General features: G+C 39.1%; 3 protein-coding genes and 1 long non-coding RNA gene across 4 annotated transcripts in view; 3 read left to right on the top strand and 1 right to left on the bottom strand.

Annotated features, from left to right (window-relative positions):
- Positions 1-1346: 1346 nt before the first annotated feature.
- LOC146485871 (protein brambleberry-like) lies at positions 1347-9682 on the top strand. Its single transcript, XM_085102854.1, has 10 exons — positions 1347-1487; positions 3284-3518; positions 3727-3855; positions 4348-4533; positions 5681-5915; positions 6671-6787; positions 7246-7355; positions 7460-7736; positions 7903-8076; positions 8760-9682. The coding sequence occupies exons 2-10, from the start codon at positions 3285-3287 to the stop codon at positions 9002-9004; spliced, it is 1707 nt and encodes a 568-aa protein (XP_084958980.1). The 5' UTR covers positions 1347-1487; position 3284; the 3' UTR covers positions 9005-9682.
- Positions 9683-11028: 1346 nt separating this feature from the next.
- LOC146485870 (uncharacterized) lies at positions 11029-13430 on the top strand. The gene is made up of 2 exons (XR_014862505.1): positions 11029-13000; positions 13106-13430. It is a non-coding gene; the product is annotated as an uncharacterized LOC146485870 (long non-coding RNA).
- On the bottom strand, positions 11725-24511 carry LOC146485869 (uncharacterized). Its single transcript, XM_085102860.1, has 3 exons — positions 24348-24511; positions 19619-19903; positions 11725-14451 (listed from the first exon to the last, which is right to left on the bottom strand). Exons 2-3 carry the CDS (start codon positions 19871-19873, stop codon positions 13495-13497), a joined length of 1212 nt encoding a protein of 403 aa, XP_084958986.1. The 5' UTR covers positions 19874-19903; positions 24348-24511; the 3' UTR covers positions 11725-13494.
- LOC146485867 (uncharacterized) overlaps positions 17146-26116 on the top strand; it is a 29740-nt gene continuing 20769 nt past the window's right edge. The window contains exons 1-2 of the mRNA XM_085102852.1: positions 17146-17320; positions 19681-19728. Of these exons, the coding sequence (XP_084958978.1) occupies positions 17308-17320; positions 19681-19728 (61 nt within the window). The 5' untranslated portion in view covers positions 17146-17307. The remainder of the gene's footprint in view (positions 17321-19680; positions 19729-26116) is intronic.

Below are 26116 nucleotides of genomic sequence, written 5' to 3'. Positions count from 1 at the left end.
GATGCTGACGCAGGAAAACGTAACAGGTGCCAAAGCGCTGGAAAACTTGTAACCGCTGCAAAGCGCGGGAAAACCCAAGCGAAAGGAAAAGTGTAAGGGGCGGACCATAAGAAATGTGAACGGGGGGGGGGGGGGGGGTGGGGGGTGGTGGACTTTCTGGAAAGGCATGTTATTTTTTTCACAACTAGCAGGAGTGCGAGATGTCTTTTTTAACCTTCAAACCCTCGCACGATGTTTTTGTTCCACAGCGACTGTGCTCTTTTTTGGTCTTGTTCTATTGGGACCGTTTCAACCGCTCCAACAGAACACGTTTGCATTAACTATATTCATTTCATACTTTATAAAATTGAGATTTTCTGCTGAGAAACAGTGAACAGTTCCCTTTTATTGTACATGGACATTTTCCGTGCCAAGTCTTTGCACATGAACTTTGAACATTGATATTTGATGGAACAAATTTTTAAAGTACCCTACACTAGGCTTCAACATTCTCTGAGGCAGGGGAAGGGAGAGGGTGGATCGAGGCTACATGTATATAAAAATAAATATATTTTCTTGAATAAAAGGGGACTGTTTACAGCAACTCCATAAACTTGCGCACAAGTGAAACTTTTGACTTTCTTAACACAATCTCACAATAGTATCACTAAAACAAAAGTATTTCAATAAAAAGTTTGTTTTATAAAGTTAAACAGTTTATCACCACAGTCTCTTTATTTAATACTATGGCAGCTATAGAGATTAAGGGCACCAAATTGAAATCTCTATTCAGCCATTAGATATTATTTTTAGAAAATGAGATGCCTGAAATACAGTTTGGGATGAATTTAGGAAGTCGAGGAAAGGGGATACTGTAAGAGATCATAGGTTTATTTTTTAGACTGTTTAATATATATATTTTTTTCTGGTTCCTTTGCAATGCAGGATTTTTTTCGTAAATTTTTGGTTTAAATTGTTGTTGTTTTTGGACTCCCCCCGCCCCCCTTCACATTTCTAATGGTCCGCCCCTAACTGGTGCTTAACACGTGCAAACGTGTAACCGGTGTCAAACTAGGAAAAATACGCGTAACCAAACTTTAATTGGTTGTAGTGCTCTGTATATAGACCAGTAAACTCGTAGGTGACTTCTATAAACGGCGCGAAGATCAAGATAATCGAGCAACCCGAGGGCCCTGAACTTGCAAGGATCTGTGGGAAAATTTTTCCCAAAGGCTATTACCATGATTAATTAATTTTGATCTAAAGAAATAATTCGCACCCAAACAGAGGTTGATTGGTCGAAATTTAGCCTCCAGGGAACAGGCCAATTTTCTGCAGGAAAATGACGCGCGAAAATTAAAACACCCAAACGTCACAATGGGGATAATTATTAATTAGCTCACGCTGTTAAATTTTCACGAGCAAATTGTGCGCGGCACTGTTCAAATGTGAACATGTGTTTCAGAATATTTCTAATATTGGAAGATACTTGACGGAACGAATTTCAGGTGAGCGTCGTTTATCAACATTAGTTCTTTTTAGTTACAAGTAAGAACATGGGCAAACACAAGGGACGTATTTCTTATTTGAAACATAGTTGTTCGGAAGTATTTTTGCGCAGTTTAAAAAGCTCAGCTTTCATCAAGATAAAAATTTTGACTTGGACGGCGTTGCACGTGGCTTGTTTTTGCATAAACTTGAACACGACGCCAATGCAAGATAAGTTGCAGAAGGGATTAAAATTACACATGAAAAATACCCCTTTATAAATTGACTTGTAAGGAGATTTTTTTGAAAAAGTTCCAGGGATGTTGAACAGTTTTCACTGGTGCATATTTTTCACCACATTGCCGGAGTATATTATCAATATTTCGAAAAGGTATTTCGTTTATATTTTTTTACAGACTGGTCTGTTAACTAATAATGAAAAGTGAAAAGCAGGTTATGAAGAAAACCAAAAATATTGCCAATATTGTTGGCCCTGTGTGACGGTATCGCTGATCAATGAAGATTGATTAATCATCGGAACTTCAATAGGCCATTTTCGAGTTGCTTTGAACCTCATTATGAAAGCGAGGCTAGGTGCAAAGATTTTATGAAAATTAGTTTTCATTCATATGCAAACAAAATTTATTTTCATATGAAAAGTTTTGCACGTAGCCTCGCTTTCATAGTGAGGTTCACAGCAACTCGGAAATGGCCTATTGATGAATCGATATCAAACGATAACAGTTAGTTTATTGATGACAATCGACACCGGCCAAATTATTCACAGTCACGAGCAAAAGTTCCCTAGTCAGGTCGAAGATACAACTCACAGTACAGTTCACATAATACGTATTTTTTATTGCGTCGACGAAGGAGACGCTTCCTAATCGAGTCGTCCCAATATTGTCCAACATGCCCAGCGCACGTGTTCCTTAGCGCAAAAAATCGAGAAAATATGTCGGTGCAAAATCGCACCGTCACAATAGCATAATGAATATGACAGTCCATCATGCCCAGCGCGTTTCGTACCCAGTGCCCACCGCTGTAAATGTTCAGCGGCAGCAGCCTACCGCTGTAAATGTTCCTTAGCGCGAGTAATCGAGAAAAGAGGTTGTATATCGGATAGGAGTGATATAAAAATAGATATTAATAATGTTTTGAAAAAAAAAAAAAACACAAACACAAACACGCGCGCGCGCGCGCGTTTCGGGTATATAACCCTTTCTCAGTGTGGAGAAAACCGCTTTTCGTACTTAGAACCTAAATCTGTGCACATGCATGTTACTAAGCGCGAGAAATCGAGAAAAGAGGTTGTGTATCGGATGTGATTGTTATAAAAATAAATATCAAAAGGTGTCAAAAATGGTTTCAAAAAACAGACGTTTCTTCAGTGTGGTCATGTCATGCATCTCCGAGGAACTTTTCTTTCATCGTTCATTATAAGAACGTCACAATAGCATCTTAACGTCCCGCGCGGGTTTCGTACCGTTCCTGGTGGTTTCGCTGCGAAATGTACAAAACGAAAAGGACAAGACAAGGTAAGATCCTTTTCTTTCTGAAATATCCGCCGCATCCTTGGTAGAATGCCCTATAAACACCTGGGACTGGTAGCATAAAACGTTTCTAACGGCTGTTGACAATTGTTCCCAGACAATAACCTAATGTTTTGCGCCTATACTTACAGGTTCCTGTAATCTTAACATGATTAATGCAACTCAGTAGGGTGCCTAAGGGCCTAAGTCGACGCACTATAATCTTCGATTACTACTAGTTTAAAAAAATAAATTATTTTTCTTACAATTTTCTCCACCATTAGAATGAATATACAACGAACATTGGTCGTTTTCACGCTCATGTCTTTGATGCTACTCCCCGCACATGCTTGGTGGCCGTTTTTCAGCTCGTCTTCAGAGGAGACTGGTACCGAGCAGGGGAAACATTTGGAGAACAGCCCAGTCCCTTTTGAGATGACAACGGCTGAGGAAAAATTTCTTGCGGAAGCAAAAAAATACATGGGAGATCTCACCCCTCTGGATTCATGCCATCAGATTGTAAGTCTCACTCCTTCTACTCTCCTCTCCCCACCCCTCTCCCCTCTCCCGGGCCCACCTCTCCCCTCCCTCCCCTCTCTGCCCTCTCCCCCCACTCCTGGCCCGAGAGCTTGCTCGCAGACTAGATTGACTAGTTAGATCGTATCTCTCTTTTTGACTTTTCCTTTTTTCTGTTGTTTTGTTTTGACTGTTCTTTAATCATTCTCAGGTTATCAACCGAATTAAAAAATCTTGTAGTAATATCAATGAAGAAGAACTCGCAAAGCTGGGCGTGGCTCTCTTGAACTGTCAATCGAAAGCAGAAGGGAGACCTACGTACGAGTGCACAGATGACATGGTAAGTGTCAGTCAGTCAGCCAGACAGTCACTCAGTGATTCAGTAAATTTGTCCGTCAGACAGTTAGTCAGCCATAAATTGGTCCGTCAGACAGTTAGTCAGCGATAACTTGGTCCGTCAGATAAATTGGTCCATCAGACAGTTAGACAGCCATATCTTGGTCCGTCAGACAGTCAGTCATAAATTGGTCCGTCAGACAGTTAGTCAGCCATAAATTGGTCCATCAGACAGTCAGCCATATCTTGGTCCGTCAGACAGTTAGCCATAAATTGGTTCGTCAGACAGTTATTCAGCCAGTCAGAAACCCGTCAGTTTGTTATTCCGTCAGCCAGTCTGCGAATCGGCCAGATTTTAATTAAAAAGCTAGTTAGTCATCAGTTGGTGGTTCTATCGGTCTACCAACTGGTTGCTATTGAAAAATGATTTACCTCGACTACCACATTCAATTTGCATTACTAAGAGAAATATTTTGATCTTATTTCAAATATTTAGGAATTGCGGGATTGCACCGCTTGGATGGACGCAATGACGTGGAACAGTTACCATATCATCAGTAACAGGGCGCGGTCCATTTGTTACGCCACACGTCAGCAGCAGTTCAGACTCAAGACAGAATATACTGTCAATCAGCTGGCCAATCAAGCAGAAAATCAGATGCACCTGATGGAACACTTGCAGGTCAGATTTGTGTATTTACGGTGCAAGTAATGTCCATCTTTTTATGACAAGTGAGAAGCGAAAAGCGCGCTAAGAAGAGTGAGAATAGTCGGTTCGTGGAAACGGGGTGCGCACCTTGTGCGCGTCGAATTTCCATTCTGCTGGCATTTTTTGCGTATCTTGGTGGCTACGTTTTGTTTTTCAAGCGATGATGCTTTCGAGGAAGGAGGGACTTGTTGCTGTTGTTGTTGTTGTTGTTGTTGGACTGCCAATAGTCTAGTTAACTTAACTAAGTCTCTCAAAGAGGTCATGGGGAAACTAAACCAAACTCGGCACTGCGGATCCCAGATTCCAAGATTTCTGCCTTTGGAACACAAATCGTGTCCCGAACTCTCTCTTTTTCGGACTCCGAGCCTTCTTCAGCCTTTCAACTTTCAGTCTAATTATTGCCTTATAATAGCACACAGCTAATCCCAACGCAGGAGGGCAGCGATCGCCTTAGTTTTTTGTTGGTTCTCGTCCTTGCTCCGAGGGGTTTTCTCCGGGTTCTCCGGTTTTTTTCCCTCCACAAAACCTAACACTTCCAAATTCCAATTTGGCCTGGAACGCACTGACCCCTTTGAATCGAGTTTCTCACTGAGGAACTCTTCCGTATTCCGTGGGTAAACAAATGACATTCACGTTTTGTTTTTCAATGAACCCCGCGTAATGTTACAGCTTGGTTAATTTAGCCGTTTAAGGACGTTGCCTACTAATACAGAAGTATTTTAATGCGGTTTATGGTTATACGGGAAAAGCAGATCTTAGCAAGGACTATTGGAATCCAAAAAGAAAATTGGGGGTAACCTCGTATTTTTTTAGAGATAATTAAGCAACAATATTCCTAAAAAGGGCCAAAATATAAACCCAATGTATGGCAGTTTTTCCTAAATTGAAGCTTAATTATCTCTGAAAAATGCGTGGTTACCCCAGTTTTCTTTTTGGATGCCAAGAGCACTTGCTTAATTCTGCTTTCTTCACATAGTTTTAAACCGCGCAAAAATATCCTTGCATTAATGAGCACTGCCCATAGGAAATCCGACTATCTCGAGATGCGCAGAACGTATGCGCAGTAACAATAGTAGGCAAAATTAACCAAGACCGATCGTGGTTTACTAATTCAAAACAGAATGGTCAAAGGAGGCTCACTGAAGCAGCGGAAGATACCGTGATTAGAGTAACCGCTGGCCAGCAACGTCTCGTCGACAAACAGAAGGAGCTGCATTCCAACTATGAAGACGTTCAGCGGTCTATCTCGTTTTCTCTCAAAGGGAACGTGAGAGCTTTGAATCAAGAAAAATTGTTGATAGACAACGGTCGGAGACAGCTGAAGGAGATGGCTAAAACGATTAAAGAAAAGCTAGGTAGGAGCATTTACTTAGAGTAGGAGCTCGATAGGGCTCCTGCTTAGAGTGGTTCGTTTTATGATTGATGCTATATCGAAAAGAGATGAAGCTATCACGATTAGACACAGACACTAACACTGCGACGTGCTGATCTGCACTTGAAGAACCAGTGGAACCAGTGATAAGAGCGGGAAAACATGTAACCGGTGCCAAGCGCGGGAAAATATGTAACCGGTGCCAAGCGCAGGAAAACATGTAACAGGTGTCAAACGCCGGAAAACGTGTAACCGGTGCCAAGCGCGGGAAAATATGTAACCGTTGCCAAGCGCGGGAAAACATGCAACCGGTTTCAAGCGCGGGAAAATATGTAACCGGTAACAAGGGCGGGAAAACATGTAACCGGTGTCAAGCGTCGGAAAACATGCAACCGGTGCCAAGCACGGGAAAACATGTAACCGATGGCAAGCGCGGGAAAACATGAAACCAGTGCCAAGCGCGGGGAAACGTGTAACCAACCAGTGGCAAGCGCGAGAACGAGGCGCGTAAGCCGAGTGATGGTTGGTTTTTTGCTTCTGATTGATTGAAGTTTGAAAACAACGCGAAATATCTACTGTGACTGGGTTTGTAAACCACGTGCAGCAGATGTTTTAGCTCCATGGTCGGCAAACGCACGGCGGCCTCCATTGTAGAGCCTTCTACTGGTTACTTTTTTGGTTATCATTAATTCACATCAAACTCAATCAAACTTAGGTATACTTGTTTTAATCTTGCAGAAAACGCAACCACGGAAATTAAAAAACAGAGTGTGGACCGCAAAGTGAGTCACCGCAGAATCTTAGAAGACTTGAACAGGATTCGCGGTAAAGCTGAAGAAGTATGGGATAAAATTGGTAAGAGCTGCGTCTTTAAAACTTCTTCAGAAAGATCAAGAAAACCTGAGAAAGCTGATTAAAGATAAAATGACTCATTTGAAATATTAAACCTCCAGAATTCACACGAACACTTGACTAAATGTTTGAAGGGCATTGGTCAACACGATTGCTAGTTACTGTATTGGCAACATTCTTGGCTTAGTAAGTTTTTCCCTTGCAACACACGTTTCCAAAAGAGTGCGTACTTTCTCTTACATATCAGCAAAAAAGTGTCTTCGTTTTTATCTTTGCAACCTTTTGTTGCCTGGCCTGGGATCATAGCCTTCTCTTCTTGTTCCTGGAATCAGTTTCCTAGCAACCGAGAGCAATGAGCCGAGACGTCTGTATTGATTCCCAGGCTGATTTTAGTAGCTTGAGAACCGTTGGGTGTTTTCGGCCAGTCTAAATTAATTTGATGTAAGTGTTTTTCTCTTTAGACCACAGCACTCTGCAGATGATGTCATACCATAGCGAAACGACCCAACATTACAACGAGACTATGGAGAACTTAAAAATCATCAACGAAACTATCGTATATTTACTTCAGGTATCTCAGCCAGAAATTATTTATTTGACTTCTTGAAATTAAGTTCTTTTCTCCCAGAGCGTCGAAATCAAATGTCAACTCATGTGAACTGTATGCCTTACTAGGTCACCAATCAAATGCAAGAAAAGATTGACGACAGACTCAACTGGTTGACTCAAAGCCTCGGAGGAACTGGGGACAAATTAGTGATTGTCACCGTGTGCCTGTTGCATGCCGGGTATTTCCTGTTAGCGGCCCTGTGTATTTTGTTCCTGAACGCTCCTCTCTTCGCAAGGCTAGTTCTTCTGATCCTGGTACCGATAAACGCCTGGAGCGAGATTAAATTTCAATCCAGTTTATCGTATGGTTCGCTCTCGTGTCTTCTAACTTTGGCTTTACTTGGTAAGTAACGTGTAGGAATAAAAGTCGTGCAACGTACTCTGCACTCTTAAAACAACATCACTGATGATTGTTTGTATACAGGGACAATATCAATGCTTCTATCATAAGCTTCTTTTTGGAAAAAAAACTTGTGGTCAGGCTCTCACGGTCCACGTTTTTTACTTAGGAAACTGGCTCTACTTTTACCTGAGGAGCAAGTATTTTCAATTCCACGAAAATCTTCTCATCGCTCCCTCGTCGTCAACGTTTGAGTTAAATACTCAGCCTTGCATTGAACACGTCAGTCGTTGGACACGTGACAAAACTCCAAGTGACACTGGGAACGTGTCGGATTTAACAAGTATGTTATGTTATTTATTCACGCATTTCTTTCCTGCACGCACGCATGTATATACACTTGCACTTCGGCGTGCTTTCGTAATCTCACTCACTCACTCACGCACGCACGCAAGCACGCACGCATGCACATTACAGTAAACATCCACATAAAAGAAACTGTGGATTGAGAACCTCCAGGCTGACATTTGACCAATTAAGCACCTAATATATAAGAGGCACTCCAGCCTGATAAATGAAAAACAGGTTCTTATTCGAAAAATTACTAAGCTCAGAAAAAAAACGCTGGTGAAGACTCAACTGTACTTTAAGGGCCATTAGAAACACAATAGAGTTCAAAAACTAAATCCGTGCAACAAAAATAGCGCTATTTAGTACTAAATAGTGATATTTCTTTCCTTTATTTATTTTCATTTATTTCTTTTTAAGTAGATTCAACATCTCGGAAATAATTGTTTTCACCCTATAAGTAAGAACTGAGTGTTTAAGAAAACCCTGTCCAGCCTGATTTCTCACTACTCATGCAATCTATATGAGCCATTTTAGCCTGTCACATAAAATCACGGGTTCGACCTTTTTATGCGGATTTTTACTCTACTTGTCTCTTTTAAACTGTTTTGTGTGCCCTTATAATCTTTAATTTGAACTTAAGCTCTTGTAACCTCTGGCCTGCTTCTTTAAATTTAGGCACTTTGGATGACTCAGCCGTTCCTTCAACACCCAGTAGCGACCCCGTAGGGAAAACCAAACGCCAATTAGATCTTTCTATCCCAGAAGCAACCTCGACTCCTAGTAAGGTTATGACGCCGCGCAAGCGCTGTGGCGCTCTTACCAGGGCAGGATCAGCTTGCAAAAGAGTGATAGGCAATGGCAGCTTCAGATGTACTACGCATTCCCGGATGGAAAGCAGTTATGTCCCGGATGAATGTTAGGAATTGGGGAGGCGGGACAACATGCGTCGATATTACATACGATTAAGAGAAATATTGGAAAGTATTTAAAGATATTTTTATCATTGAAAGATACGTTATTATTATGAAAAACTGATGTAAGTATATGTATGAAACGGATGAACTATGTTCGAGTCACGCGATTCTACTCACCCTGGTTATTCAAGTCACGCAACATCACCTCTAACGTTACCAAGTCATTTTTGCCATAGGATGACTAAATTAGCTCTATCAGCGCAGGAAAGTGAGAAAGCTACTTTAAACTGATTTGCGCATAATTTCGCCATTAACACAGGAAATTCTCCCACTGGCATCTTGTTGCGGGTCATTTTTCCTGCTCGACTATTTATCACGTTGCACCGTCATCACTTTCTCGAGTTACAAATTTGACGCCTTGATATGTCATAATAGGAAAACATTGCGAAGAAGAGAAACATGCGACATTGCTGTGACCTTCGACAGGCGCCAATGCGAAAGCACTTTAATGCAACGAATTTGTTAACGAAGTGTAGACCTTGTTACTTGAAATTACTGAGAAAAAAATGTCGTTTGGATCGCGGGACTGGAAATTGCTGGCGTTGTTTTTTAAAACACTTTTCTGTATTTTTTTATTACATTATGACAAAACTTTAAGGAATATTTTCAATAAAATGTTGCATATTAATCCTTGTCAATTTGTCTTAACATGTTGCGGTGTCGCCGAAGGGTTAAGTTACGGCACGCCATCTTTTTCCCTTCCCTCTCCTAACCTCATCCCCATCAGACCATTTTGAGCTTCGTCTGTTTTAGGGCGACCTGCACCGTTTGCAACATCTTGCATGGTTGGTCGAGAGGTCAAAAGAACGAACAACAGAACAATGCTCCCAGCTCTAAAAACAATGCAGCTACAGGCTACAAGGGTCCAGTGAAAATAGAGCTTTTCAGAAAGGTACAGGTCTACTCTCTGTTTTGTACCAGTCGGTCATTCGTGTTTGAGATCACTTTCTCTCTTTTTGGCTATTTTCAAGACTATGGTACGAGAAAAACATTACTTTGGTACCAGTCCCTACGAAAGTCATGGCTGAATTTTTGAAGTGACTGATCCTGAGTTGTCGTGAACCTCATTATGAAAGCGAGGTTAAGTGCAAAGCTAATCATATGAACATCAGTTTTGATTAGAAATGAATGAACACTAATTTTCATAATAAAAACTTCTCACTTGCCTCGCTTTAATAATGAGGTTCAATGAAGCAACTCTAAATGGCGTATTTAAATTTTTCGCTTGTAACTTACACCCGGGGCCTTGTTTTTACTACGCAACCCGGATGCAAGTGATTATCATATCAAGCCCAGATGTTATTGCGTTCTGAAATCAAGGAACTAAGCAGGAAATCAATGATGTTTCTTTGAAAGAGAATAACGGAAAGAAAAGAAATTACTCAACTTGCAAAAAAATTCCAAACAACTTTATTTCTAACTATCGAATACAAAATCTCGCAAAGCCAAGTTCTACGTTGATGACGAAGTTATGGACTCAGGCTGCATGGCGCAAAGAAACTGGTAACGAAAAAACCTGGCGACGATGCCAACTCGTGCCCAGTCGTCTTCAATCGTTTCTAAAGGCTCACTTGGTTAGGTTTTCGTCAAAGTCTTGTGGCTATGGGACCAACATATACGTTTATTCCCCCCACCCCTCCGGATTTCCCTCGCGGGCTGGTAAATGAAAGCTCCGGCCGCCAAAGACGCGCAAAAACAAAACCTAAAGTAACCTAACCAAGCGAGCCTTCTGGAAGGTTGCTATTGTTATTTAGAAATAGCTTATTCTGATCAGAAAAGCTTGCCAGGTTTACATTGCATTGAATTCAAATTCCTTTTTTTTCCCTTTTAATACGGAGTTAAAAGCTGTAAATAAATAATGGTAATTGAACTGGGTGGAATGCAATTTGGTCTGAAATCATACGCGTGATTTTAAAATCGAACGAGCGAGCAGCGCGAGTTTGATTTGAAATCACAAGTATGATTTCAACTACCACTTTATTACACCTATTTTAAAATCACAGAGTATCATTGTCAATATTAATATTCTATTTTTGTTACTTCATTTCCATTTTGATGGGCTAAAGAAAGGATGCGATTTGGAGCAAAAAATGGTGCAATTTGGGAATAAATCGCACTGTCGAGAATCAATCAGATTGCAAGGATCACCAGTGATTTCAAAACGGGTGTAATAACTTGTTTTATGTAGTTGTATGACATATATTAATTCATAATATAGATTAACTAAAATTATTGTTATGAGAATATTTCCACGATAAGGATATAACCTGGTACAATATATTCGAAGGCAATACAGATAATGATTATCATTTCGTTATTATCATTATCAGTTATTGTTTTTATTGCTAGTTTACGGACTTTCTCATAAAGGACTCGAGTCAGGCACGTGATTGAGTGTCGGAGAATGTACAATTCGATACGAACAATTAGTAGTGCACTTTTTAAGAAGTGAATATGGTCAAAAGTCAACAGAGTGCAGATTCGATTGTCATCTGTAATACGCCATTTCCGAGTTGCTGTGAACCTCATTTTGAAAGCGAGGCTTAGTGCAAAGTTTTTATTATGAAAATAAGTCTTCATTCACATGCAAACAAAACTAATTTTCATAATAAAAACTGCACTTAGCCTCGCTTTCATAATGAGGTTCGCACAGGGTTCACAGCAACTCGGAAATGGCGTATTTGGATTGCATTAGCGACGTATAAATTAATACTAGATACGATGAGCCACGAATACAATTGACAACCTTTACAATTACTAACTATCGATTAAAAGCTTCAACTACACCTTATTATACAATTACACATTTATTATTACAATTATTATTAAATTCACACCCGCCAAACAGCAGCTTAAAGCCCCCCAAAACGCAATTATTAAACTAACAATTCACTCTACCTAAACATTTTTCACTCTGTGAAATTCACTCTACAAATTGTATAAAATGCGCAAATTGCATTAGAAAGGTCTGAGAATTCACGAACGCCTTTGCGCTGAAATGAGATTACCACACTATACTACTATATTATTCCAGCTGAAGACGGAATCCAACACGAGTCTGCAAGACGTTAAACCTCTTTCCCGCTTTGCTCCCAACTCATATGTTCTCTACTGTCCTTTAATACATCCTCAAAGAGTGAATGCGCTCGGAATTTCATTAGAATAGGCAAAATTTCAAACTAGCGTTTTCGTTTGACCACTTGATCCTCGAAGGGGGATAATAGCTAAACGAAAAACTCTCGTCCACCACTAATTTTCGTTGCCCCTGCTCGCGTTGGATTCCGGGCAATTGTCTTGGAGTGTAAGAAGACACGCTTGTAAATATCAATAATTCTTATGAACAATTTTATAAAACTGAAAAATAGTTTGTTTTTTTTTTCGCGGTTTTTACGGTAAGAATGTTGACGCTAATCCAAGCTTTGCTTCGTATGCAGATATTAGTGATCGGGTCATTCGGAGAAAGAAGTCTCAGTTCCGGTGAATCTTCGGATAAACTTCGTAAATGTCCGGATAAACTAAGTTAGTTTTCCACAGAGAAAAACTGCACGAGTGTTTGACAATATACCTGAACGTTTAAAGCTGTTCTCAAGGTCATTGGTCCTTGAAAATGAGGTTGACGAAATGTATCACATCAGCTTGTCCTCGTCAGAACATGCCGCGTTGCATAGCAACTCTTCTTACAAAACAATCTCGTTCCCAGGTTCTTATGAAGAGAGAAGGCCCTCAGAACGAGGCTGCTGATCAAAACCGCGTGGACTGAGATAATTCGCGGAAAAAAATTCTGACGAAGGATAACTTGTTTCCACGAATGGAGTATAACGTTTGAAATTTATTTGCTGCTTTGAAGTATTTTATAATGTATTGTCGCTATACCGTTTGCGTCTTTGGGTTGTATCTTAAATTGTGATCATTCCAATGGTACAGGTTATCATGCTGTACAAGGTGGTTCTAGTTTTGAGTCCATGGATGAAATCCTAAAGTGAAACCATTCAAATGAAAGCTACTGACCAGTACTTTCCTCTGGTGCTGTTTATTATGCTGTACAAGGTGGGTACATCGTTTGAATCTGTGGATGAAATCCTAAAGTGTGACCATTCAAATGAAAGCTACTGAGCAGTACTTTCTTGTGATGCTGTTTATTATGCTGTACAAGGTGGTTCTGAGTTTTGAGTCCATGGATGAAATCTTAAAGTGTGACCATTCAAATAAATGCTGTCAAGGAGTGGTGCTGTTTATTATGCTTAACAAAGTAATTCTTCCTTTTGCGTCTATGGATCAAATTAATACCTTAAGTGAAAGCACCATTCAAATAAAGCATAATGGCAGCGCTTTTGTCGATACTTATCGTTTTAAATTCAACGCAAGTCAAATTTTTAAAAAAATCGTCAACGCATTCGTGCAGTCATCCATTCCAAAAAGAGGAATAAAGGTGACGTTTATGGGCTTAAAGACGTAACTCGTGAATTCTCGCTACTTCCATTTTTCGTGAGTTCCCGTTGAAGTTGAAAAGCGTCGTCACAATTTCTAGCAAATAGAACAACACAAGCCTTGTGCTGAAATTCCACCGAGAGCTCACCATCCGCCAAAAGAATAGCTCGGCCTTTTGCCTGGAGATTTAAATGATCTATGACTTCTAACAAATGTTTGATAGTGGTGGGCAAAATGTCCATGACATAGGAAATGGGATAACCTAACGCCGCCATGTGAGGTGCAATAAGAAGAAGATTCGTTGAGGATGAAATTTTTAGATTCACATCTATCACGAAGCAGCCTTTACCATTGACTAAAATTTCCACGCCTGTGAATCCAAAGTAGCCATTCTGGTGAAGGTATTGCGTGACGGGCGTCACGACATCACGCAACAATTCCTTCAACTCTGCTTGTTCGTTCCAATTCACGTCGGGCGTCGGGACATATCCCTCGGGTCGCTTAGCAAACGGCATGTTTGTCTTGCATTTCACGCCTAACCAGTGAAGATGACCGTCTTGGAACAAATACAACTGAACAATTAAACACTTGGAAATATTCTCTATAACTTCAGTGATTACGAGTTCAGCGTCACAGAAGTGCCTACTAAGCTCGTCAAAAGCCTTGCTAGCTTCCTCTTCAGTTCTCACTAAAAACGTGCCTCGCTTCGCTTTACCTTGTGCCGCCTTTATCATGCACGGGAGCGTGTAGTTATCACGTGACATGTACCGGGGGCAGGGTGCACCCATCTCAGGAATTCGTGTCTTGGAGCTAAGCTTGTAGTGAATGTCGGGATGGACGGCGTGCTTTTTGGCGGGGAAACTTTGAAACGGGAAGTTGACAATGAGTGGTTTTTCTCCAGTGTCCTCTTGGTCGAAAATTCTAATGTCTGGTGTGGGAAAGAATGGCAGCCACTTGGACCAGTGCTGGAACAACCAAACAAAATATAGACATTAAAAACGTTAATTTCGATAATGAGCAGTCTCATTTATTTTTCTAGGAAATTTTGCGGGAGAAAACATTTAGCTAAAACTCGCGTTGCCAAACACAAGTTGGCGCATGAGTATTGAAACAACAGTTGGTTAAGGGGCTGTTTACATGGAGGGAGGAAGATTCTAGCACTAGGAAGATCCTAGAAGGCGGATCATCGAAGCACCATATCTTTTCTGTATTCAGTTTGCATGCAAAAGGTTGTACTTGGCCCTAGCGCTAGGATCTTCCTCCATCCATGCAAAAAGGGCCTAAGATGTTGTTAGATTTTCTAACGGCACTTTGTGATAGCATACTCGCGTTTCATTTGTGAACGTTTGTCAAAAGCGTTGTCGACTCTCGACTGATCAAACATGCACGAAATGGTCGTGACTATGAAGAACAGTGAACGATGTTTTCAGTTTATCGAAGACGGGAAACCTTGATCAGTCTTAATCTTCGATTGTACAAGGCAGCTGGGAAGAATGCCAATGCCAACAGAAAACTTAAAGCAAACTAGAGAAACCTAAGCAAATTTAAACAACATCTCCATGTTTAAGATGGTTTTTCTTTGAAAACACGAGTCTGCTAGCCAAAAAGAGGCTGTAGGTTTTTTTTTAACATAGTTTACTATTTGAGGCACCAAGACACTAAACCGCGCGCAAAAATTGTCCGCCTCGATTCCTGCGAACTCGTCACACGGAAAACTATGGAAGTCGAAAATTCCACACTTCTCGAGCAACGGAAGATTTCCTTTTGTTCGTGTGATATCATTTCTCACTTTTAGATTCTTTGAAATGACAAGTTTCACTTTCGTTGAGCTTGTACTTGTTTATACTATAGTTCAAACCTTGAAACTGTTGAACACATCTTTTGAAACGAGCTCATTAAGGTTACCCGATACCTTCAGCGGTGTCTCGCATTTAAGCGATGTAGCGCGTCCAGTTTAAACTGTAGATACCTTAACCCCTATATCAAATTAAAGCTTATAGAGCTGACTATCAAACCATACCAAGAATTTTGAAATAAAATAAATTGTCGAATTTTTCACGACCTCTAATTGCGAGCGTCCGAATCACCTTTTTAAAGCTACAAGTCAAAGTGAGTTTTGTTTTTTGCTAATTTAATTTGCTCCTCAGTTTCCGGACCCAAAGCGCTAAAAAACGTGTCTGCGTTTTGCCATATTCAATCGCAATGAAAAGTTATAGAGCATTTTCGAAATAGGATGAAAAAAATGTGGAGTAATCGTACAAAAATCGCTCTCGGAGAAAAAATATTTCGAAAGAAAAAATTCGCAGACACGTTTTTGTTGTTTATATGTTAAACTAGCTACTGTCCAAATTTGAAGGCAAACGAACAAATTCCTTTTGAGTTTTAGCTCTTTGAACTGGCTCCTCCAAGTGAAAACAATTTATTCGAGAAAACAGCGCTAAAAATTCGGAAACTCATTTTATTTCAAAATTCTTGGTTTAGTTGGATAGCCAGCTTTATAAGCTTTAATTTGATATAAGGGTTCAGGTATCTACAGTTTAAACCGGACACGCTACATCGCTTGGACGCGAGACACATCTGAAGACACCTCTGAAGGTACCGGGTAACCTTAAGGTCTTTCCCCTAAAATAGAACCTACACTCAGATTTTTTCCAAACTTTGTCCATGTGTCGTTTACTATATGTAAACTGCAAAAATGAAATAAAAATAGGGGGTCCCCATGCTTTTTCTTCAGCAACGAAGCATTGAAATATGGTAATTTCTGCATGTTTGGACAAAAAGGACTATAATAGAGCATTTGCCAAAAACAGGAATTATTTTATGAAGGGAACAGTTAACGGCTCATTTCATAGATTTCTTTCCCTGTTCATAAATCATTTTCAATGTGAAATCTGTTTGAAAACTATCCCTAACCAGTACTACTGAGATATTCAACAAAATAATCTAATTCGTTACCGCTGAAGGTAGGCCAAAATGTCCATTGGCTAGATATTAGGCGCAAAATTTGATATTTCTAACACTAGGATTTTCCTTAAATTTTCACGGTAGTTGGCAAACGATATTGTGGTTAGAAATCTGAAAAGAGAAAATAGGTTCACCGGGTTGGTTTTGCAGATATTTCACAAAGCAGTGGTAAATCGAGCTTCAAAACTGTTTTCTCCGCGAAGGGACTGGGGCGAGTCTTAAGAAAACACCTTTATTACTGCGCAAAATGCAAATTAAGAATTTTGTTGTTAGATGCAAGTCATATTGAGTGATACTCAGTAGATAGCTAGAAATGAGCGTAAATTTTTTATTTTGCCATTGTGCGCAGTAGAGTTGCGCACTGCAAAACAGGGGAATGACCTTAAAACAATTTTCACGTGCTAATCAATCAACAAAGGGCGTGGAAAGTGCAACATTTGTAATAATGTTGTGTCGAGGCAAAAACAAACAAACAAAAAACATTTTCGACCTAACGGTGATTTTCGAAATGTCTTCAGTTAAAACAGTGAATAACTCCACATTATCGATAAATTTTTTACGGTTCTCAGTTTTACCAAGAGACTCCTTCCGTTTTCATTGGCGGGAAAACTGCCGGTGCAATGACTAAAGACCACGTGACGTAACATATTTTATCGAGCCGCGTGTGAAACTTCTGAAAGGTTCGTAAAAACGTCTTTTAAAAACCCTTTTCTCGGACATTTCGGTGGCCATATCTTTTCTCAAAAAGTTTGCTAGAATTCACTGAAGTTTTACTATTCAGTGGCTAATTAATTGCCAGGTGTTTTCGTAAGAATTTCATCTTACGTTAAGTCATATAGGCAAAGCTGACAAGCTTGATGAATTATGCAGGTAAGCTTACTCAGGTAGTATTTTTCCATAGGCTTTCACGAGATGAATGTTACTGTAAGCTATAAAACTCAAACTAACAGATAGTCTTAAACTTAATTAAGCATGTCTAGTTGAATTTCTTGTGATATGAAAGGGATAAAATTTTGTAGACAACGAGAATCGGCCACCACGCGAGCCAAGAGTACTTCGAGCGGTGTGCACCTATTAAGCTTAATTTAATTAATTAACCAATAATTACTGGATACAAACACAGGATTTTGAATGCAGATGAGATTGTTGATAAGATTATAGTTCAAGATTGTTGTTCAAGTGTTTCCTAAAATGCTATAATTTGGACCATATCATTCATGGTAAATAACTAAATAAGCTTAGGCAAGCTTACGTTCTACTCAACTACCTTCTATCAATCAGGTAAATTATGTCATGTTTCATAAAATATTTCAGGTACAATTTTAAGGCTATAATGAGAAAAGCCTTAATTTCTTATTTCAGACTTGTTGGTAACGCATGTTTATACTGCTTTAAAATGCAGAATTTTCTAAATTGGCAACTAATTGAACTGGGAGACTACATGTGATATCCAATATAAAAGGTATTTTCTGGGGTAGGGTTAGTATAAACTACACCAAAAGAATTGGAGGAGGTCACAGGTTAGATTGAGAAGTGTCCAAAGCGAAAAAAGAAAAACAATTAAAATTTTCCTATTACTTGTACATATTGGGTATACCCCTAAACAATAGCTAAATTTACAGCTCTAAGTGCATTGGTTGCTGTAAGATATCAATAGGCCATTTTCATGATGGCGGCATTTGACTACAACTACCAGAATTCATTTCGTTTTCCTTTTCAAATTCAAATTTTGTAATCCCAGTGGAGAGCAAAGAACAATAGCTCTAATTAGCACGAGAAAACAAAAAACTGAAGGATTCTGGTAGTTGTAGTCAAATGACGCCATAGTGAAAATGGACCCTACAAGTACAATTTAACAAGTCGGAGGGGTGGTGATCAATTCTCAAATAGGACGGGGCATTTTTTTTTTGCCTTTAATGGGCCTTTTGCACTAACTGGTCACATGGTACAAAATCCACCAAACTGGATGGCAAAAGAATGTAGTAGATTCGAACACAAAGGAATTCCAACCTGTCAAGCTAGACTTTCCTTCAGTTTGTTCTCATGTCCCAGTGAAGGATGCCATGCTTTTTTTGCCATCCAGTAAGGCAGATTTTTTACCATGTGACCAGTTTGCGCAAAAGGCCCATTTGCACATCTTTCCAAGATCTTTTGGTTATGCAAATTTCACACAAATGGACCAAATATTGAGCTCTTAATGGCATCTTGTGCCATATATTGACAGTATTGGGTATTGGAAGGTTAGAACAATAATGGTCAATTCAAATTATTGACCAAAACAACTCAAAAATCAATCCCTTTTGGCCTACTCATGTATACTTATATATCTAACACCTTAGCCCTCTTAAGAAGACTTGTAGTTAAAGATGGCAGAACAGAAGTAGTTAAGGTAGCCAGGAGCTAAACAGGAAGGGTGTAGAAAATGTTTTAGAAATATTAATCTAGAAATTAATCTCCTCTTTTCTACAAAGAGAGAAAAGTAGGCCCCATACATCCCTCCCCCAGATTAAGGCGGTTATTGTAAGTAGCTGGAAACCAGCTCTTATGGCTAATAACTGCATTGTTTGAAAATGATTAAAGACAAGACTAGGAGACTTTCATTATTGCAGGTTTAAAGTTTCTTATCAAACTTATTAATAATTTGCAAAGATACAACGAAGGAAATCTCTACCATGAAGGAGGTTTGGAAATGTGATCTTATTATCATAAAATTTGATGAACTCTTGCTTTGAATTTCTCCAAGAATTAATAATGGTTTGAGAAGTTCTATCAAACACTTGAGATTGTTTCATCTGTTTTTCAAACACCTTGAAGTTAGCTTAAAAAGTTGGCTGTCTCATTTTTTCAACCCATTTCTTGGTGTTTAGAAATTGGATGAAACACTATTCCTTTCTTAGGCTGAACACCTACGAAAAATTTCAAGAAGCCCACAAGGCCAAAACCCGAAAAGTTAGTAGTCCAACATGTGAAGTGTTAGGTGCTGCTGCAAAAAATTTAGGCACCCAGAGCATTTTCTTGGGCGCCCCAGGCCAACACGCTCCTGTTAGGTAACAGCCTAGCAGGAGTTGGCTTCTTAAAGATTCTTGAAAGCCATATTTGATCTGCCATTGGCCAAAGGCTTCATATTAAATTTTGTAGGTGCGACAACTAATACACAACAATGCTCACCTCTCTTATAAGTGGATTTATGTCTCGTGTGACTAATATGGGAAATTTACTCCCCGCGACAGGACACGCTCTCATGGCCTTCAGATGCCTGCTGTCACCTGTAATGTCCGGTGAGTAGTCGTGAATCACATACTTCTTATCATTGACGAAAGCTGCTTTGTGATTGAATGTGGATGGTCGTTCTGTGAAGATGTAGGCTTGAGGCAAGTCTTGCGCCAATAACCAGCTAAGCGTGACCACATTGTTGTTTGTCATTCCTGGTGAGAGCAAGTCACTGAATGACTCCTGAAAAAATAGTCAGAAAATGAAACATCAACATTTTACTTGAAATTTTGCATGAATTTTACAGAACTTGTTGACCAAGGTCAACAATCTCTTGACAATAAAGCCTGGTTTTCACACAATGTTCAGGAAAATCCCAGATGACTGGGGATTGTGCAGTTCAAGGAAATATCCATACTCCCCCTACGGATGGTTTTCTGTTTTGCACCCCTGTCCCCCCACAGAATTCCATTTTAGCTTCATACTTTGCTTCTAAAATTTTGACTTTTTAAGACCCCCCTCCCCCTAGGAATTGCCAATGACCTTCCATGGGGTGGGTATGGATTTTTTTCTGGAAATGCACATTTTATTGGTGACAACAGTCACCCTTTATAGTCTTTGGATAAGTCGGGGAAAGAAAACGAAAAGTGTCTCTATTTTCCAGACCTGTCCAGTTTTTTTCCATGACCAAAGATCATTCCTGAATATTTAATATGACAATATACTGGTACATTACAACAGTAAGGAAAATTGGTGACATAGCATTAAAGTTTAGTATCAAACTTCTAATCCCCTTGAAAGATCCTTAATATTATGAGTGATACTGATGGTTGCAGGGTCATTTTACTTGGAAAGTAAAAAGACTGTTGCTAGTGAGAAGCTCAATGCAACATGAGTCTAAAAATTTGATACGCATCATTGCATTATTGCCAACAAGTCACCCTCGCGTCCTCGCGAGGGTGACGAGGCGGCAGCATTATAAAGACGAAGCGCGAGTTAGTTTTGGTACAGGGAGAAAAAATCTCAAATGAAAATGTAAGCATAAGGTAATGTAAGAGTGACATCATCGGTGATTGTTTTCAAGCTGGCCAATGGCATCGCAGTATTTTTTATCTAAACCAATCACATCAGGAGTATCATGATCGGTGAGCGCTAGTTCCCAGATTCTTCTTACACATGCGTGAACATTAATTTTAAAAACAATATGGCGGCCAAAGTGGTGAATTTAGTTGTCTGCGCTCTGTTCAAGAGATTTGGATAAGAATAGCAGTGTTTATACGTCTTACTGTATCAGGATGATGTATAAAAATAGCAAAGATCTTTTAAAGTGCTAGGAAACTTTGCAGAAGTTAGGAGCAATCAAATTTTTCCTACGCGCCATCTTATTTTTCGATCCTGCGCAACTGTGTGGAAATGTTCCGCTCTAATGGCAGATTTGTTGCTCCGTTGGTGGACAGCAAAAGTTCCAACGGCTCTGTCAATCGAGGAGGTAAGAGAATTCAAATCTTTACTGTTTGTAGTGTGTTTTGTTTTCTGAGGAGGAAGCAATTTTCTTAAAGTAACCTTTAAGCTTTAATCAAGATAATAATTATTCAGATTGCAAGCTAATACGGACAATAGCAGGCCAGTGTTGTTATGTGAATTCATGTAGTCGGTAACATAATATGCCGATAAAGATATCATTCCAAACTGATAGACTGCGGACCAAAACGAATCCTTTATTATAGGGATTTACAAAATATTTTACATTTCATCGTTTTCTAGTCAAATTGAGTGGGGGTTTTTTTTTGTTGATTTTAGGTTCTGTTTGAGGGAGATGCACATTGGAGATGTTTGAATACAGGAAAAATATTTCAAGTCAATTGCAACTTAGCTTTGTGCCATTCTTCTATTTTCTTTTGAATACCGTACTTGTGGCTCATTAATTCAATAAATTGGATTGAAAAGCTTATTCTTATGGTAAAATTCTGTTATTCCTAGGTTGATAGCTAATCTTGTACACATTAAAGTTGTTTATTTTGGTTTTTGTATAAACTCAAACAGGTAATGCAAGGGCCACAGATGTTTCACCTCTAATTTTCCTCAAAAGTTTAGGTCTTATAGACATTCTAAACAACAAAGAATAGCATGAGAGTTTTGCAATGCTTCATTAAACAATGATTCAGTTTGAAAACTGTTTTGTAGTCTGGTTACTTCTTAATTTTGATTCGGCACGCAACTGTGACAGGTTTTACTCGTTGGCTCTTTACCGGCAGGTATTACTAGTAATAATTGTAAATTTTCCCACAAGTATAATTCTGACATTCACAATAAACAAGATAACAAGAATATTTTATCTCCTAATCCCTCTATAATCTCCCTCCCACCACTTGTCCCTCATAAATGTTGACAACTAAAAGTACTCTTCTGTTTGATTGAAAAACTATACAGTGTTTGGAAATAATGTGATGGAATATGTTAAGCCTGGTGAATAAATGAGAATGATGTATTAATCAGTAAATGCCACAGGCATACTCGGAAAAAAATCTGAGTGCTCCTATCAGGAGTCGAACATAAGACCTTCTGATTACTCACATGAACCTAGTGTAATGGACTTAGCTCCCACAACTCTCCTGCAGCTCAGTGGTAGAGCATCCAAACTAGTAATCGGAATGTCTTTGGTTCGACTCCTGATAGGAGCACTTGGATTTTTTTCCACGTATATCTGTGGCATTTACTGATTAATACATCATTCTCATATACAGCCTTTGTTAGAAACTTGATTAATTCTCTCCAAAATTTTCACTGACATGTGAAATGGTTTTTTGTTGAGAATGACGTATTATTCAGTGAATGACACAGGCATACTTGGAAAAAAAATCCAAGTGCTCCTATCAGGAGTTGAACCTAAGACCTGATTACTAGTTCTAACTGAAGATGACAGAAGTTTCTGTCAAATTTTATAGACTCAAAAGTTTTGTCGTTTTCCTTAAAATATTCTCTTTGAATAAGTTACAATCACTGCTGATATTTTGAAAAACTTGGTGTCCTAGAGGCATTCTGTCTAGTAAGATTTTTCAAAGAAGTAAATACACCCTGACAGCGTTTTAGCCGGGAATTGAAAACTCACTGTCCTAGAGGCAAGTGCCTGGTAAAATATTTCAAATCAGTAAATGAAAAATGCTCGGTTCTTAATACTTTTCACAAGTGTTCCTGTATGTGTCTCATCCCGCCTTGAATAGTTTTGTAACTATTTGCCAGACAAGCCGTTCATCCCGTTATTTTTCAAATGAATTGTTGTTGTTGTTGACACAAACAGCAATATTTCAGTTTATAAAACTATTACAGAGAATGTTTTCTTTAAAATGCTTTTTATGTTTCTATTCAGGGCTGTAATTTGAGCTGTATTGTTGCCTTGTTCACTGTTTTGCATGAGCTTAAGTCAGCTCGCGCACAACATTACTAAAGCTCGCATTATCAGTATGCGTGCAAGCTTAAAACCCTAGGGAGATGCCTAAATAAAGGAAAGAGTTATCTTGCAACCTATTAAAAATTCACACAAAGCTTATGATCACGAAAAGAAAATTTGGGCAGAGAAATATTGGTAAACGCCCCAGTCACGTGCATTGATCTGTATAAGTAGTCTCCATTTGAATTGACAGCATAATTAACCACATCTATTTTTGATGATTTGCCAAACGCAATGAAGAATATTTTGGAAAAGAATTGAGAACGAACGAAAAGGAGAACGACTTTTTAAAAATGTACTTTCGGTTTTGTTTCAGCAAGTGTACATGCATGTTGTCACGCAACAGGGTTTCAAACATGTGCTTTGAATCTGAAGGCAAATACATCGCTAGTTTCAATATTTTCTGAAGTGCAGAACAAGCCACAGAAATGCTTTACACTGACGGTAATTTGCACTTTCAAGACACATAGTCTGATGAGGGCGACAAAGCCCAATAGTTGCTTGTAAACTGAAGGTCATAAATCAATTTGAATCAATACGTATTAGTATTATGAAACATAGAACGCACCAAAACAAATCGATCGAGCTTTTTCGCCCAAGGTTTAAATACAATATTCAGATAGTATCGAAACTAGACCTTATGGAACTATTTACCACATACAAACAAAATCGTGAAGTGTAAAAACCTAGCTATTGAATAAGTGATGCGCTCGACTTCGTTTCAAAGGAATCGATAATTGCAAATTTGGCATCGATCGAACGACTTCCTATTCCTAAAATTCTAGCGGTATTTTACCTACTTTAAAGTAATCAGCTTATTAGGAAATTGCTTGGAGCGAATCTAAACAGTAGTCTTAAACTGTCCCCTTTTATTCAGTTCATGTATGTTAAAAATGCGGTTTCTGACCGAGTAAAATGCAAATGATGGAATTAATTCGCTAAAGCATCCATCGGCCACAAAATAATTTGCAAAGATTCGCGTTGAATACATCGACATCATCAAACGTAATCTAATAAACACTTCAAGATGAACTGCTCGTGGGCAACAAAAAGCTAGTTTCGAGCTAGTTACATCATGTACTAGAGTAGATTTAAAACTCTGTGGATTCTAATCCAGTGCATGCACCACTCGAAGCTTTGAAAGCTAAGAGAACTCCGAAGTTCGTTCTTTTCATCTGGCTGGTCGGAAAGACCGATCTCGCTCCAGTTTAAATATTAAAGAATATTGGCTTTGCTTACAGGTCGAGTGGCTCCCGTGTTGTTTGCCAATGCTTCAGTCCTCCGTCAAGATTCCCCATACAAATGATCGTCCTTCCTATTTGTTTTCCGCAAAGAATAACCTCATTTCGAACCTGTGACGAAATCGGTATGCTAAACGCGTGCGTGAAACAGTGCGTGCGTTACGTGAGGAAGCCACTCCAATGCATGACAAGAACGGTCATGGGAGGGGTGGGGTAAACACGGTGGTTGCATCCCGAGGGAGGGAGGGTAAATAGTAGCCTAATATCTTTCATTTTCGCTTGGGATCAATTTCGTTTCTATCATATTGTTAAATTCATCCACAGAAAAGAAAATTATGAAGGTGTGACATGTGGCCCCTAGGGGAAAATTTTGATAGAAACTGAAAATAGCAAGTTTCTGCGAATGAACTGCCGTTGACCATACAACAAAAATTAGGGCAATCCGAAGAAAACATGCAGAAAAAAGAATCCTAATTGTCGAATTTTAGATTTTTCCCTCGTTGTTAATGTTTTCTTTTTTTGTTGTTGTTGTTGTTGTTGTTGTTGTTGTTATTGTTGTTTGCTTCAGATTGCCCTCATTTTTGCCATGTGGCTTGCGACAGATCAGTTGAGAAACTTACAACCCCAAAAAGCCGGTCTGTGCAGGACGCTAAACACTATTTTGCTAATGTATATTGGCAAGTTGCATTTTCAAACCTCAAATTGTAACATTTTGTTTTTACATCAATTCCTGTTTCAAACTGAAACGTCTTTTGCATCAGGGTCATGCAGTTTCTGAAATACAACATAGTATTCATATTGTATTCCATTAGTGGATGGAATCAATAAAGGTGTATTGTATTGTATTGTATTGTATTGTATTGTATTGTAAAGAAGAGAGGTAGTACCTTCCGAAATATTGGAAAAATGTATTTCCCTAATCGTGGAATCAGTCTTGCTCCTTTTTGCATTATTTGTAGTGAAAATTGTATAAACATGAATTTGGTCGAGATTGTATGGGACAATCAATAGTTCCACGAATGAACGAATGAATGGATCTTGTCGGGACGCGCGCAGATTTTGCAGGGGCGGATGACATTACAGTGGGCGGACCTCTATTAAGCGGCCACCTATTAAGCAAAAACCAGTGATAAACTGTGTTTGCAAGGACCACCGTGACAAAATAAAAGTACCGGATCCTGTAGTGAAGGACCTAATCAGCAAAAAAATTGTAAAGCAAATAATCTAAAAAAAGAGCAAGGCTGATTTCACGGTCAGGGAAGTATATTTTCCAATATTTCGAAAGGCACGGCCTTTCTTCTTCAGGGTATGTTTGAGACTGACCCTGTGGCAAGATACGTTACAATTTAAACAGTTACAATAGATACCTGAAAAAAGGCTAAAGTTACATGAACAAAAACGTTACAATTTGAAATTTGAAAATACAACTGGTAAATAGGTATAAGCTAACGTTACATATACACAACGTGGTAGACGAAAACAAAATACGTAACAATGAGTTAATTACATAACTTAGGAAGATGAAAGACGGGAAAAATGTTCATGTCTCATCTCTCCTATTAAGACCTAAGGGTTCAATAGTTTGACCTCTGTCGATGAGTTATGCCTCTCTAGCTTTGCGTACACTGTCACGATTAGATTTGATGAGTTCGAGGGGAATTAGTAGCATGTCAGAAGCGTTATCACCTATTAAGCGGCCACCCTCCATGAAGCGGCTACTTTCAAAAGTCCCGAATTAATATTTTGTCAGTAAAGTGCTGTATTCGA

The sequence above is a fragment of the Pavona decussata genome, unplaced genomic scaffold (genome assembly GCF_977016875.1).
Source record: "Pavona decussata unplaced genomic scaffold, jaPavDecu1.1 SCAFFOLD_24, whole genome shotgun sequence".
Lineage (NCBI taxonomy): Eukaryota > Metazoa > Cnidaria > Anthozoa > Scleractinia > Agariciidae > Pavona > Pavona decussata.
Note: the sequence above shows the minus strand (reverse complement) of the source record. Positions and strands in the feature narration are given on the sequence as shown.